Here is a 13082-nt window from a genome sequence, read left to right as displayed (position 1 = left end):
GGGGTGCCTCCAGCACAATGTTCTTTCCCTGCATACAATCCTGCAGGCTTTTGTTCTGATCCTTTTGAATCCTGGGATGGTGGCATATCCAAAAGAATGTGCTTTCCTTGGATGCACAAGGCTTTGGCACCTGCTGCTGTGCCAGCCTCGCTCATGTACAGAAGGGTCCCTATGATGTCACATGGTTTGCCTGAGCCATTATCTTTGGAGGCCATGTCTGGGTATCTCCGTCAGCAGCATCACAGACTTGGAAGTGGGATTCTGAGGTCCTTCATTGGTCAGAATCCCAGCCTATCAGGTTGTAGCCTATAAGCCTAGAGCTGTACACTTACTGATCTTCACCTTGGTATCTGATGCAAGAAAAAACATTACCTGGGGGCTGCCTCCTGATGGAGCTGGCTTGTGCCATTTTGTCCTGTTCCACCCCTCTGATAATTTGGCCCAGCTTTGAAGGAGAAGTTCACAGGTATGTTTTGCAATGGGGTCTTTCAGGTGGATAAAGTGGAGGCTTTCAAGTACTCCCAGAGCACCAGGGACTGCCTGCATGCCAAGTACAACACCAGCACCTGTGCCACTGTGGTTGGTGATGACCAGTGGGGTCACCTGCAGCTGGATGCCACTTCTCTGTACTTGCTCATGTTGGCACAGATGACAGCCTCAGGTAAGGCTTCCTTGTCAGAGTCCACGGGCCAGCTAACCTGTTTCTTCTTGGTCAGGTGGCTTTAGAGATGCATTGCCATCACAGGTGCTCCTTTGTGCATATTTCTGAGGGCTTTCTCCTCTCTCCTCCTCTTTCAGGGCTCCACATCATCCACAGCCTGGATGAAGTCAATTTCATACAGAACCTGGTCTTCTACATTGAAGCTGCTTACAAGACTGCTGTGAGTCCCTTCTCTCTCCATGGCTTGGTTTGGCACAAGTCTTTCCGCCTCTGGGTAACAAGATGAAGGTTGCAGCTGGTGGTTCTGTGTGCTTGCAGGGTGACAGCTTGTGCAGTTTGAGTCCTAGGCAGGGCTGTGTTCATTCCTACACCTGCAGGTATATTAGCCAAATGAGAAATTGGTTACTTGGTTATGGAATGATAGCACTATGAGCCAAAACTTTTCTTTCTTTTTTTGACAAAATCAAGAGTGTACCTCCTGTGGCTTTGGGGGAGGGGCATGATGGTCTGTGTCTGTTGGAATCTCAGGTTTGATTATTGGGCAAGTTTCAGTCTCTTTGCATTTGTGTCATTCTCTGTTACGGGGAATTTTTCGGAGCAAACGCAGGATTCATGACTCTGCTCACTTTTTGAAAATCAATGTGTCCCCTCTCCAAAGACCTTCTCCAAGTGGCTTACCAAAAAGGCGTTAAACTAGTAATTAAGAAAGTGCCATTGAGTTGACCAGCTCATGGCGACCCCATCTATAGGGTGTTCCAGGCAAAAGAGGAGCAGAGGAGGTTTGCTGTTAACTGGAGTTGCTATGCAGAAGAAGTTTTCTTAATTGCTGCCCAGGAAAAGGGGAAACGTCTAATCTGGTGAATGGTGTAGCTGGGGAAAGGTCTCCCCTTCCTCCAGTGCTACACCTACAAATCAAAGGGAAAGGGGCTTGTCTTACAGCCAGTCCTTAACCCCAGGTTGTGATTGTGTCTGCCTCCCTCCAGTTGTGTCATCAGCTTGTGTCTGCTCCATTAATGCCAATGTAATTTTGACAGGACTTTGGGATATGGGAACGTGGTGACAAGACAAACCAAGGAATCACAGAACTGAATGCCAGCTCAGTGGGGATAGCAAAGGTGAGGGTGTGTTTTCTTGGTCTGATGTCTTTTCTTAGGGGGGGGGGGTGTCCTTGAATGGTGAGGCTGCCCTGATGGGGTTTGCCATGATAGTGGAGGGGGAGGGACCCAATTTCTTCAAGTCTGAAGGAAGATAAGCCTGCAGAGTGTTGTTTCCTATCTCAGAAGTCTCCCTAGTTCATTGTTCGACGGTGGGTAACCAGATGCCTCTGGGAAACCAACAAAAAGGTCCTGGAGGAGGTTGGCCTAGATCCATGGTTGGTCCTGTTACCATGAGCTGATCAATGGAGCCCCTCCCAAACAGATCAATGGAGCTAATTGCCATCAGCAGGTTGGACTTTCCTGAATGTATCTGACTTCCTAAAAAACCGTTCCTGCAAGGTATGGTTCTGGCAGCCTGACTGCTGGAGAAAGGGCTGCTTTCCGCTGCTGATCTTTGCTTCCTTTTTGGCCACAGGCTGCCCTAGAAGCCTTAGATGAGCTTGATCTCTTTGGAGCCAAGGGGGGACCCCAGTCAGTGATCCACGTGCTCTCGGATGAAGTGCAACATTGCCAGGTAAGGGTGTGGGCCATGTGGGCTGTGCATGCTTCAAAGCACCTGGGGTTCTTTGTGTTTTCCTTCCACTCCTGTTAAGTGGGGAAGAAAAGCTGTTGGGAGACCTTGAGCAGGGTCACATTGTTTGGAGGTGGTTGAGGAAAAACGAGGTTTGGATGAACACGGTCATCTCTTCCCACGTGATAGAGGAGGGACATTTCCCATAGGTATTGTTCCCCATGAAATATAGCTACATGGCTTCCCTGCTACAGCATTTTTTCCCTCTGGCTTCACATGCTGTGGGGGGGATGCAGGCAAGAGCAAGCGGCAAGAGGGCTGTCGTTTCTCTCGGCTGAAATGCCATGGGAGGGATGCCAGTGCCCCTCCTCCCCCATACCCTGTTTGCATCTGGAAAAAAGCTGAAAAACTTTTAAAGGTGAATGTAAAGCCATGAGTCAGGTCGGGAATCTGTGTTCTGACTTGTGGATTTCATCCTGTGCGTTTTGGCTCCCAGAGTACACAATAGGGAGCTTCATGGGTTAGTGTTAAGGCAGCTCCACATGGTTTGAGCTCCCTTTGCTCTAAGAAAGGAACATGAACCAGCAGAAGCCTGTATTCCATTGGACCCTTGCTCTCTTTCTCTCTCCCTCCACAGTCTATTCTCCACTCTATGCTTCCTCGGGCCTCAACTTCCAAGGAGATCGACGCCAGCCTCCTATCAGTTATCTCCTACCCGGCCTTTGCTGTTGAGGACAGCCACCTGGTAGAGAAGACCAAGCAAGAGATTATCTACAAGCTGCAAGTGAGTGTTCTCAAGAAGAGGAATCCTTGGGGTGGTTGCAGCCCTCCCTCATCCGTAGTCCTTTGAGGAGAGAGCGTGTCTTAGAGCATGTCTTAGGCCAGGGGTAGTCAAACTGCGGCCCTCCAGATGTCCATGGACTACAATTCCCATGGCTCATGGGAATTGTAGTCCATGGACACCAGGAGGGCCGCAGTTTGATTACGTCTGTCTTAGGTCATAAAGTCTTAGGCTTTATAAAGATTTCAGGAGATTCTTCCATCGGCTCATTACAAAAATACAAACAAAAAAGTAAATGGTCTTCTTGCAGATATATAAATCTTCCTATTTGCGAGGAAATGTGTTGAGGTTTCTTTTTCTCTAATGCGCTTGACTTCTCAGGGCCGCTATGGTTGCTGCAGGTTTCTCCGGGATGGCTACAGAACCCCCAAGGAGGTACGTACCTGGTAGGGTGTGTATGTAGGGTGGGGGTGGGGGGGACTGATGGACTAGTTTGAAATTCCTTCTGTAGATCTAGGCAGCATCAAGCTATCAGGTGAATCACACAAATTGATGTCCTTTAGCAGGCCATCTGCTGTGCAAGTCTGATTCCTGGACTGGAGTAATGATGGGTATGTGAGGGTGTGAGTGGCCAGGCTTTGGAAGAGTTCCTTTGAGAGAGTGCTCTCTTTCTCTCTTCCTCCTTTATCTCCCCACCCTCCCCCTCTCTCCCTCCCTGTCTCCCCCCTTCCTCCTTCCCTGTCTCCCTCCCTCCAGGACCCGAACCGCCTCTACTATGAGCCTGCAGAACTGAAGCTCTTTGAGAATATTGAGTGTGAATGGCCTCTCTTCTGGACCTACCTCATAATTGATGGTATCTTCACTGGCAATGCAGAGCAGGTGAGTGCCTGGAAGGAGGGAGGGGTGAATGTGTAGGAGAAGTGGGAGTAAGGGGGGGGTACCTGTGCTTGAAACAAAGTCAGCTTCCCTCCAACATCTTAGCCCACTTGCCAAAACAAGCCCTCCCACGTTTGTGGCTTCTTGGCTGCAGTAGTGTCATCTGCCTATCAAGTCTGTATCTCCCAGAATGCCGAAGATCTATTTTTGAGTCGTGTGGGGGTGGGAAAGACTCAGTTTGAACAAATAAGTGTCTCTCATATCATGGGTTTTTGCCCTTTTAGCAGTGGGCTTGCAGATCCTTCTTCATCTGCTCAGTGTTTGAAAGAAGAGATGGTTGTCCTGTAGAGAGCTGCAGAGAGAATGATTCCAGTGGAGTTTCTTGGATGCTCTAGGATGCTTTGGGCTGATCCTGCGTTGAGCAGGGGGTTGGACTAGATGGCCTGTGTGGCCCCTTCCAACTCTGATTCTGTGATTCCAAAAGCTCCCACCCAGTCTGGGCTAGAGGCTTCCTGGTTTCCTCTGGAGGGAAGAGGCATCTCCACTCGGCCTCTTTGCCTCTGGGTATTGGGCTGCTGTAAAAAGGTACCCGCTTGCCTAATAACCCTTTGACTCACCCACTCAGCCAGGGGTTCTGCTGAAGGCTCAGCGCTGAAGGTCAGGACTTGCCTCGGGTCCTTGGGTAAGATGTAAAGATAACAGAAAACTTACTCCTGATACACGATAAGTGGACAGTAGGGCTGTCTACAGACAGGAATGGGCCAGAGAAGGACTGAAAATAAGAGAGTGCAGCTGAGCTAGGCTCCTGCCCCTATGAAGGGGAGCCACTGAGCAGGAGGCTGGTGCTGAGGGAGCCGTCACAACTTGCCCTGAGTTTGCAAACCAGCCCTCATGGATTTTTTGGCCATACCTCCCCCCCCCCCCGCTTTTTCTAGGTCCAGGAGTACAGAGAGGCCTTGGACGCGGTCCTCATCAAAGGGAAGAATGGAATTCGGCTGGTACCAGAGCTGTACAGTGTCCCATTGGAGAAGGTGAGTGGCAATGCTCTTCCCTCTTGCCCTTGTGGTTTGGGAAACCCTCTTCTCTCCAGGAGAAATGTGAAGCGATGCAATTCTTCTGCAGCGGCAGAAGAGAAAGGTAGTTTTAAAGCCCCTGAAGATTTGCAGCCAGAGACCTGGCAAGCTATTGCAAATCAATTCTCCTACAGCCCAATCCCTTGTTTCCTTTCCACTTGACCTGATGCCTCACTCTGCTCCCTTCATTTCTTACCCCTGATTAATTTTAAAGACAAGATACTGAAGTTGTTTCCCAAAATGAATCTTAGTGCTCTTGATCTTTGAAGCAGGGGTAGTCAACCTGTGGTCCTCCAGATGTTCATTGACTACGATTCCCATGAGCCCCTGCCAGCAAACTGGCAGAGGCTCATGGGAATTGTAGTCCATGGACATCTGGAGGACCACAGGTTGACTTACCCCTGCTTTAGAGCATTGCCTTTTTTAAGGACAAAGTTCTTTAGGATTGTTATTTGAAAAGTATTTTGGATAGTTTCAAATGACTGGCTTGAAGACACATTGAGAGCTGGAATGGAAATCTAGGTGGTTGGTCTCTCTCCCTTTCCCTATGGAGTGCTCAGTTTTATTCCTGATGTGGATGTAAATTTGTCTGTTGTTAGGTCTATATCAGGGGTAGGCAAACTGTGGCCCTCCAGATATCCATGGACTACAATTCCCATGAGCCCCTGACAGCGAATGCTGGCAGGGGCTCATGGGAATTGTAGTCCATGGTCATCTGGAGGGCCACAGTTTGCCTACCCCTGGAGGAAACTTGTAGCTTAAATCATTTTGCAGAGTCTTGTATCATATAGTGTGCCTTCAATGGAGAACTCCAGGAATTCACTGGTTGTGAGTGTGGCCAAATTAAAACATTTCTTCCTCTGAACACTGGTGGAATTCCCTCCTTGCTGCTTCTGCTCCCTCCTGATTGGCATCTCTAGTTGCCACTGGGCTCCTGCCCATTCAACTTCTCCTAGCCCTGATCCTCCCAGTTTTCTCTCCCAGGTGGATGAAGAATACTGCAGCCCTCACACTGTCGACCGTGTGCCGTTGGGCAAGCTGCCACTCATGTGGGGCCAATCCCTCTACATCCTGGGCTGCCTCATGGCAGAGGTGAGAGTCTCTGGTCTGACCTTTTTGGGCCCCTCTGGCCATTGGGCTGTTTTCCTCTGCAGCTCCCTTGGTGTGCAGCCTTTTGGGATGCTTTCTGGGTGTTGGTGGGGGATGGTGGACCGAAAGGTGCTGGCTTTAGGCAGGGGCTTGGACCAGTAACCGGGTTGAGCCCAAGGTAGGTGCTCCTGTGCGGCTGCTCAGTGCAGTCTTTCCCTGTAGCAGTCTAGTTTAGTCCCTGGCACCTTTATCTAGTGAGCTCTTTGGGGGAGGCTATGATAAACAGCCTTAATGTGCTAGGGCCCAGTCCATCAGGATATCCCAAAATGTGATATCCCTCCTTCCCTTTGATTGCAGGGATTTCTGGCTCCTGGGGAAATTGACCCTCTAAACCGCAGGTTTTCGACTGTTGCAAAGCCAGATGTGGTGGTCCAAGGTGAGAGACTGTGGCTGGGACTGGAGGAGGCTGATCCTCCATGTTGGACCCTCCCAAAGAATTTAAGTAGAAGGCTTCATGCTTGGGTGTTTTTCTCTGGGGGCATCCTTGGAAGAAGCTGTGTTCTGTCGGTGTACTGGCTTCCTTTGTCGTTCCTTTGACACTGAATGCCAGCCCATCGGCCGTGCTGATGTTCTTTGCAGCCTTTTTAAAAATTCCATCTGGAGGAGCCTTGAGCTGTGTGCATGTTCTCCCCAGGTCATGTTCTGCCCAGGTCATTGAGAGCTTCAGGTTTTCCATTACTGCTGGCTGTTGATACTGGCAAGAGGCTGGGAAATACTCCTAGTGGTGCCTTCTCCTCCCCAGGTGCCCAGGTTGCAGCCCCAAGGATTGTATTGGCTGACTGAGATACTAGCAAGAGAGAAATGGGATCTTGGAAAGCTCTTGAGAGGGGGAGACTGGATCCTTGGATCACTCTGTCCAGCTGCTGAGCCCTGTGTGTCTCTCCTCTAGTGTGCATCCTGGCCGAGACAGATGCCATTAAAGCCATCTTGCGGAAGGAGGACATTGAGGTGGAAACGGTGGCCGATGTCTACCCTATAAGGGTGCAGCCAGCAAGAATCCTCAGCCACATCTATGCCCGGCTAGGTGAGCTTGGGGGAAGGGGATTAATTGGTGGCTTTGTCAAGATGTGGGGTTTGTCAGACTCCTTGAGGCCAGCTGCTCTTCTTGCATAGAGACAGCGACTCAGTCCAAACTAAACTGCTTTCCTAGGGACTGGGCTGGGGCACCTTCCAGTCAGATAAGTTAGGGAACTATGTTATGGGCTCTGTTGGATGAATGGGAAGGAGTCTGCAGCCCTTCTTGTTCCTGAAACTGTGAAGCTTCTCTGTTGCCTCTGATGCATAGCGTTTTCTAGTAGTGGACCTCCTTTCCCCCTCCCACTGCAGTCCCATCTACCTCCATGAAATGCTGCTTTTTGGAAATTTGGGAGCCCTGAGGATCGACATGAGAGGACTCTGAGGTGGGAAGGGGGGGAAAGGATCAGGATTTGTAAACTTAGTCTGGATACAGCCCGTTACCTGGCATGATCCTAGCTTGTGTGACAGATTAGTTCCTTCACTCAGTATGAGCCTCAGCCCCAGAGCTTCCCTTCCTCTGGCTGGCGAGTATAACTTTCCACTTTTTGTCTCTTGCAGGTCGTAATAAGCGAATGAACCTGAGTGGGCGGCCCTTCCGGCACATGGGTGTTCTCGGGACCTCCAAGTTCTATGACATCAGGAATAACATCTTTGCCTTCACTCCCCAGGTGAGTAGTAGAGCTCTTATGAGGGTGCACCTCCTCGTGATGCAGGGGAGGATTAAGAATGGTATCCCGAAAACTGCTGCTGTGCATTTGGGGAGCCAGAAGGAAATGCTTTTATGTTGGAAAACACATGAGCCTTTGAGAGCCTCTTGGCTTGTGAGAAGGGATGTTTCTAGAGAGGGTTAGGCTTGTTCAAATGAGCATGAAACATGTTAGTTTCACAGTGTTCATTCTCCTTCTTTGAACCCTCTGAAGCCCTAAGCTTCAAGGGAATACAGAGCGTGTGTCGTACTCAAGTTCACTTTTCAGAAATAATTTGTTCAGAATACAATCTTTGCTTTCTGCACCTCACATCTTAATGTACAGTTTCTCTCAATAATCAAAGCGGTTGTTTAGCATTGTATTTTCAGCATGCAGAATACACATCTCGGTAATGCTCTCAGCCTCCTGTCGCCCTGATGGTGAAGACGAAAGGGTGTTGCAGGGTCCAAACTACCTCGTGTGACTGCATTTTCTGGCCTCCTTGCCTTCTCTCCAACTTTCCTCCTCCATGTGACCCACACGGGCCCTGTTGCTCTTCCTGTAGTTCATAGACCAGCAGCAGTTCTACCTGGCTCTCGACAACAAGATGATTGTGGAGATGTTGCGGACAGACCTTTCCTACCTGTGCAGCCGCTGGAGGATGACGGGGCGCCCAACCATCACCTTCCCTGTCTCTCAAACGATGCTTGGTGGGTTTCTGCCTTGCTCAAGGAAGGCTCTGGGGCTTCCTTAATTTGTATGTTTTTCCTCCCCATCCCCACTGCCCAATTCTGTAAGAAGAAGGTGCCATCAAGGCTCCACTCACACATGGCAACTCTGTCCAGGGGGCATTCAAGAAAGAGTTGACCCAAGGTGGTTTACCATTGCCACCCTCCATGTAGCAACCCTGGACTTGCTTGGGTGTTTGCCATCTAAGTACTAACTGTGGCCAGCTTTTCTTAGCTTCTGAGCATTTGGGCTGAGCTGGCCTCTCAGGCTGCTGCTCCTCACAATGACATACATAAGCCAATTTTTGTGAGTTACATGCTCTGTTTTGGGGGGCTCTCAGGAGTAACGATTCCCAGACATTAGTAGGGCAGGCTGTTTGATAAGAGCAGTGGAGTCAGATAGGGACAGACATTAGCTAGGCTCTCTCCCCCTTTTGGATTGTTGCCTATTCTTGTGCTGTTTTTCTCTCCTTGTGAAAGATGAAACTGGCACCAGCATCCATCCAGCTGTCTTGGCCACGCTGCAGAAACTGCAGGATGGATATTTTGGAGGGGCGAGGTAAGGAGAGATGGCATAGCCTCTTGCATGGCAATCCCTTGCATGGCATTTGCAGACCCTGACCGTGGAAAACTGTTGATCATTGATGCAGCACCTAAAAAAGGAGAAGCTGCTTGATTTAAAAAAACAAAAACAGAAAAGGGGATATCTTTAAGCTTCTGGGAAGTTAACTAGCCTGTTGGTTCAGACTTGTCTTGGACTCACTGGAGTAAGGGTGAAGACAAATGTGCAACTGCTGGAGATGTTTAAAGTCACCACTTTTGGAACAATGCTCTTTACCCTGCAGCTGGGTAATGCGATCACCTTCTAGAAGGGGGGAGGTGGCTGTATTGTTCTCCGGCTAGTGAGTGTTGGCCAGAATGCCCACGTCTTCTGGTTTTTCTTTCCCTTTCTGACTCCCACAGGATCCAGACTGGTAGGTTGTCTGAATTTCTCACAACTTCATGTCGCACACACCTCAGCTTCATGGACCCCGGGCTGGAGGGTAAGCTCTATGCTGATGACTATGGGCTCAGCATTGACAGCTTCAGCGATTTAGACCCCGAGGACTGGCTGCATGGCTTTCAAATGTCAGAAGATGGTAAGGAGATGGGTCCCCTTCCTGCACTTGGGACATGCTGTGGGTTTCTTAATCCAGCCCGTAATGCCACAGCCCTCTGACCTGTGCCTCACTCCCTCAATTTAACACTCCTGATTCCTACCTGCCACTTAATTAACCCTTTCCCTCTCTAACCTTTACCATGCTGTTAGCAAGACAGAACTGCAGAGCTGAGAGAGTCCCAGAATTGGCCACTAATGGTTGGAAGTGATTGGAGTGGGGCTCATGCTGCAAAGGTTGGTTACTGATATGAAGATATGAAGCTGCTTTATATCTTCTAGCTCAGTATTGCACTTTCTGGCAGAGGCTCTCTGTGGTGTGTTGTCCTTGACCTGGGAATGCCAGGGACTAACCTGAGAACTTCTGCACAGAAAACATGGGGCTCTTCCAGTCAGACCATTGTCCCACCTAATCTAGTAAATCTCTTCCAGCTGGGAGCACCTTTCTGGGCTGCTTCTCAGTGCTGGATTTCCTGTAACTGGGGTTTGCCAGAGATTGAATTAGGGTCCTTCTTCACACTCAACAAGTAGTCTGCCTTTCCCCCCACCATTAACAGCTTTGGGAGTGTAAAAAGGGTCTTGCAGTTACACTCGGGACTTTACTGCCTTTAAAGCTCACTGCAAGTCTAGGTTGATGACGAACTTGGTGCCCACCTTGGAAGGGCAGAAGGAAGGAGGAAAGGGTGGATGTCCAGGTGCCCAGCTGAAAGCAGACCTCTTGAGTCCATGCTGTTCTTGGTGCACAAATATATTCCAAGGGAACCAGACCAGTACTGAAGATCACCCTTGGTCAATAGAACTACCTAAGGATGCTGCTGCTGGTTGTCTAATTATCTGGGATAGTATAATTGAGAAAAGGTGTGAGAAAGAGATGCAACATGCAAGGCAATATTCCTTATAAGAGGGATGAGCAAGTTTCAGAGTTAGCAAGGGACATCTCAGGTGGAAAGAGCTACACGGTGGGGTGTTAGAACAATATTGTTCGCAAATGCAAACCAAAGGTAGAGACTAATGTTGGTGTGAGCTCCTTGGCCACACAACAGTTTGGTTAAGGCAGACTCCTAGTTCCCTTTCCATTCTGTCTGATGAAGAGTTCTGTATAATTTGAAGGCCATGATATCTTTAAACGATGTCTACATCTTGCATTAGATGTCCATGTTGCAATCAAGAAGAAAAGGGTGAGCATTCATGTCTGCAGTCTCCTGCTAGTCCCCTGCCCCCCATTCAAGAATGAAAGGCTCTCTAAAAGGCTGCCCAGTTCTACACCCCCCCATCTGCAGCAGTCCTTGGGCTCTTGTGACCTCACCCTCTGCTACTGTCAACAAATCCCCTGTCTATACAAACAATCTTCTTAACTCTCTTCTTTTCTTTTGACTCCTCCGTCAATCCCTTGATCCCATTAACAGTGCCTGTAACTGGCTTGTGGCCACACCCTCCCTACCACCTTGGGATGCTGGTATTCCTGTTGTGAGTTTGCAGTGGTGCATGTGGGGTTTGCCCAGGGGGCTGGTTAGCTTCTTCCCTGCCTGCCTGTTTGTTTGCAATGACTCATCTAAAGCATGGCTGTGTTACAGATATGTGGGCTGTTGGAACACAAAGGCACACTAGCAATAGGTAGGGAGGGGGTCCAACTATGCTCATGCTATTTAGAGAGGGGAGCTCTTTTCCCACAGAGAAGTCTTAACTGTTGAGAGTGTCCTGCTGATATTTGGAAGGCAGCTAGCCATCGATTTTCCTCACCTTCCAGGGGTAGGCAGCAGTAGGGAGTCTCCTGAGCAAAGAATGGCTTGCTATCAGGAGCTTGGCTCCTTTGCATGTATCTTTCTGTGGCATTAATGCAGAACCTACAACCTGGAGCTGCGGAAGAGCTGCGGGGCTATTCCTGTTCCCAACATTGGGGGCCCTGTGCTTGGCCAGCTGATGTGGGAGTCTGCCACGCGGCACAAAGTGGGTGGCAGTGCCCAGCTCTATTCTCCTCATTCTGAAGCAATTGCTTCTCTCTCATACTTGCTGGTGGTCCTGCTGGTGTGCAGCCACTGGGCTTTGTTGCTGGGTGGCTTAGAGACACTGGTGCCTTGCAGCTGGACAGAGCCTGTGTTGCTCAGTGGAAATAATGCCTTCAAGTACAAGCAGTTGTGGTTTTGTGTGCTGCTCCAGACCTCTGGCTGGCTGCAAGTGGAGCAAGCTCGTAGCTAACTGGCTCTGAGTTCTTGAATCCCACCATTTGGGGAAGAGCTTTTTTCCGGGGGTGGAGGGAAGGATTCAGGCATTGTGGGTTTCTGTGAACTCCAGATGCTGCCTTGCTTTGACAACCTGTTTTTGGTGTGTGTATGTGTCTGCAAGAGAGGTTCGACAACTGTTCCTGTAGAAGAGGAAGCAGAAGAGGGGAATTTGTAACACGGACGAGCCACTGGTGGGCTGGGGAGGTTTACTTTCACATTGCACATCTAATGGTTGTAGAGCTGCTTCAAGCTTCGTGGGTAAAAAAAATGTATTCTGGGTAAGAAGAGAATGGCAGGACCTGGCTCTTCCTCTGAACCTGCTTTTCCCAGGGAAGGGCCTGCATGCCAGGGGGGGGGGGGGTGTCTCCAGGAGCAGCTTCCCCTGCAAGAATTATGAGCTCCAAGTGACTCGAGGTCTTTCTTCCAGCTGACATCTGTGATGAGGTTGCCCAGTACTTAGACCACCTTCTGGAGCACACGGCTCCCAAGGCCTCCCTCTCGGGATCAGCCCAGAAGCGGGGCCTCCACCGCTTCCGTGCTGCAGTGCACACCACTCGGGACCTCGTGTCTCTGATGACAAAGGCCAAAGACCTGCATGTACAGAGTAAGTTCAAATGCTATGCTGTCACTAGGGACCCCACGATTCCCCCCTCCCCTGATTTTTGTGTGTGTGTGGCTTCTGTTTCTTCAAGTCTTGCATAAAGGAACAGCATGTACGGTTAGCTTTCTTGCTTGTGCCATTGTCATAGGATAATGTTCCATAATTTTCCTTCCTGTGTGACTCGTAATGGATATTTCCCTGCGTCTGGACCTGACACCTTCACATGCACACTAACCTGAGCTGTCCAGAGTTCTCCAGTTTGCTATTAAGAAAGGAAAAACCTCAACTCCCAGAGCAGCTGGATGTACCATGTCATCTGCCCCACCCCTCACCCCTCCCTGGAGACCTACTTCTCCATCTCAGAGTTGTTCCTCCAGTTCCTGGACCCATCTGAATTATATCAAGCTCTTCCGGCCTTTGGGGCCTTCTCCGTGAAATGCCACACTCTGAGCTTCCTACACTCT

At 49.7% G+C, this 13082-nt stretch overlaps 1 protein-coding gene across 2 annotated transcripts in view; it reads left to right on the top strand.

Annotated features, from left to right (window-relative positions):
* Positions 1 to 13082, top strand: part of PHKA1 (phosphorylase kinase regulatory subunit alpha 1) — a 30411-nt gene that overhangs the window by 5331 nt on the left and 11998 nt on the right. For both annotated transcript variants that reach the window (XM_077307739.1, XM_077307738.1), the window contains exons 4-19: positions 493 to 661; positions 799 to 881; positions 1696 to 1776; positions 2234 to 2332; positions 2967 to 3113; positions 3492 to 3545; positions 3867 to 3989; positions 4922 to 5017; positions 6044 to 6151; positions 6506 to 6584; positions 7098 to 7232; positions 7784 to 7893; positions 8477 to 8621; positions 9120 to 9198; positions 9603 to 9778; positions 12445 to 12621. In XM_077307739.1, coding sequence (XP_077163854.1) covers positions 493 to 661; positions 799 to 881; positions 1696 to 1776; positions 2234 to 2332; positions 2967 to 3113; positions 3492 to 3545; positions 3867 to 3989; positions 4922 to 5017; positions 6044 to 6151; positions 6506 to 6584; positions 7098 to 7232; positions 7784 to 7893; positions 8477 to 8621; positions 9120 to 9198; positions 9603 to 9778; positions 12445 to 12621 — 1861 coding nt within the window. The remainder of the gene's footprint in view (positions 1 to 492; positions 662 to 798; positions 882 to 1695; positions 1777 to 2233; positions 2333 to 2966; positions 3114 to 3491; positions 3546 to 3866; positions 3990 to 4921; positions 5018 to 6043; positions 6152 to 6505; positions 6585 to 7097; positions 7233 to 7783; positions 7894 to 8476; positions 8622 to 9119; positions 9199 to 9602; positions 9779 to 12444; positions 12622 to 13082) is intronic.

Source organism: Paroedura picta, chromosome 13, assembly GCF_049243985.1.
Source record: "Paroedura picta isolate Pp20150507F chromosome 13, Ppicta_v3.0, whole genome shotgun sequence".
NCBI classification, from domain to species: Eukaryota; Metazoa; Chordata; class Lepidosauria; order Squamata; family Gekkonidae; genus Paroedura; species Paroedura picta.
This window is presented reverse-complemented; position numbering and strand designations above follow the sequence as displayed.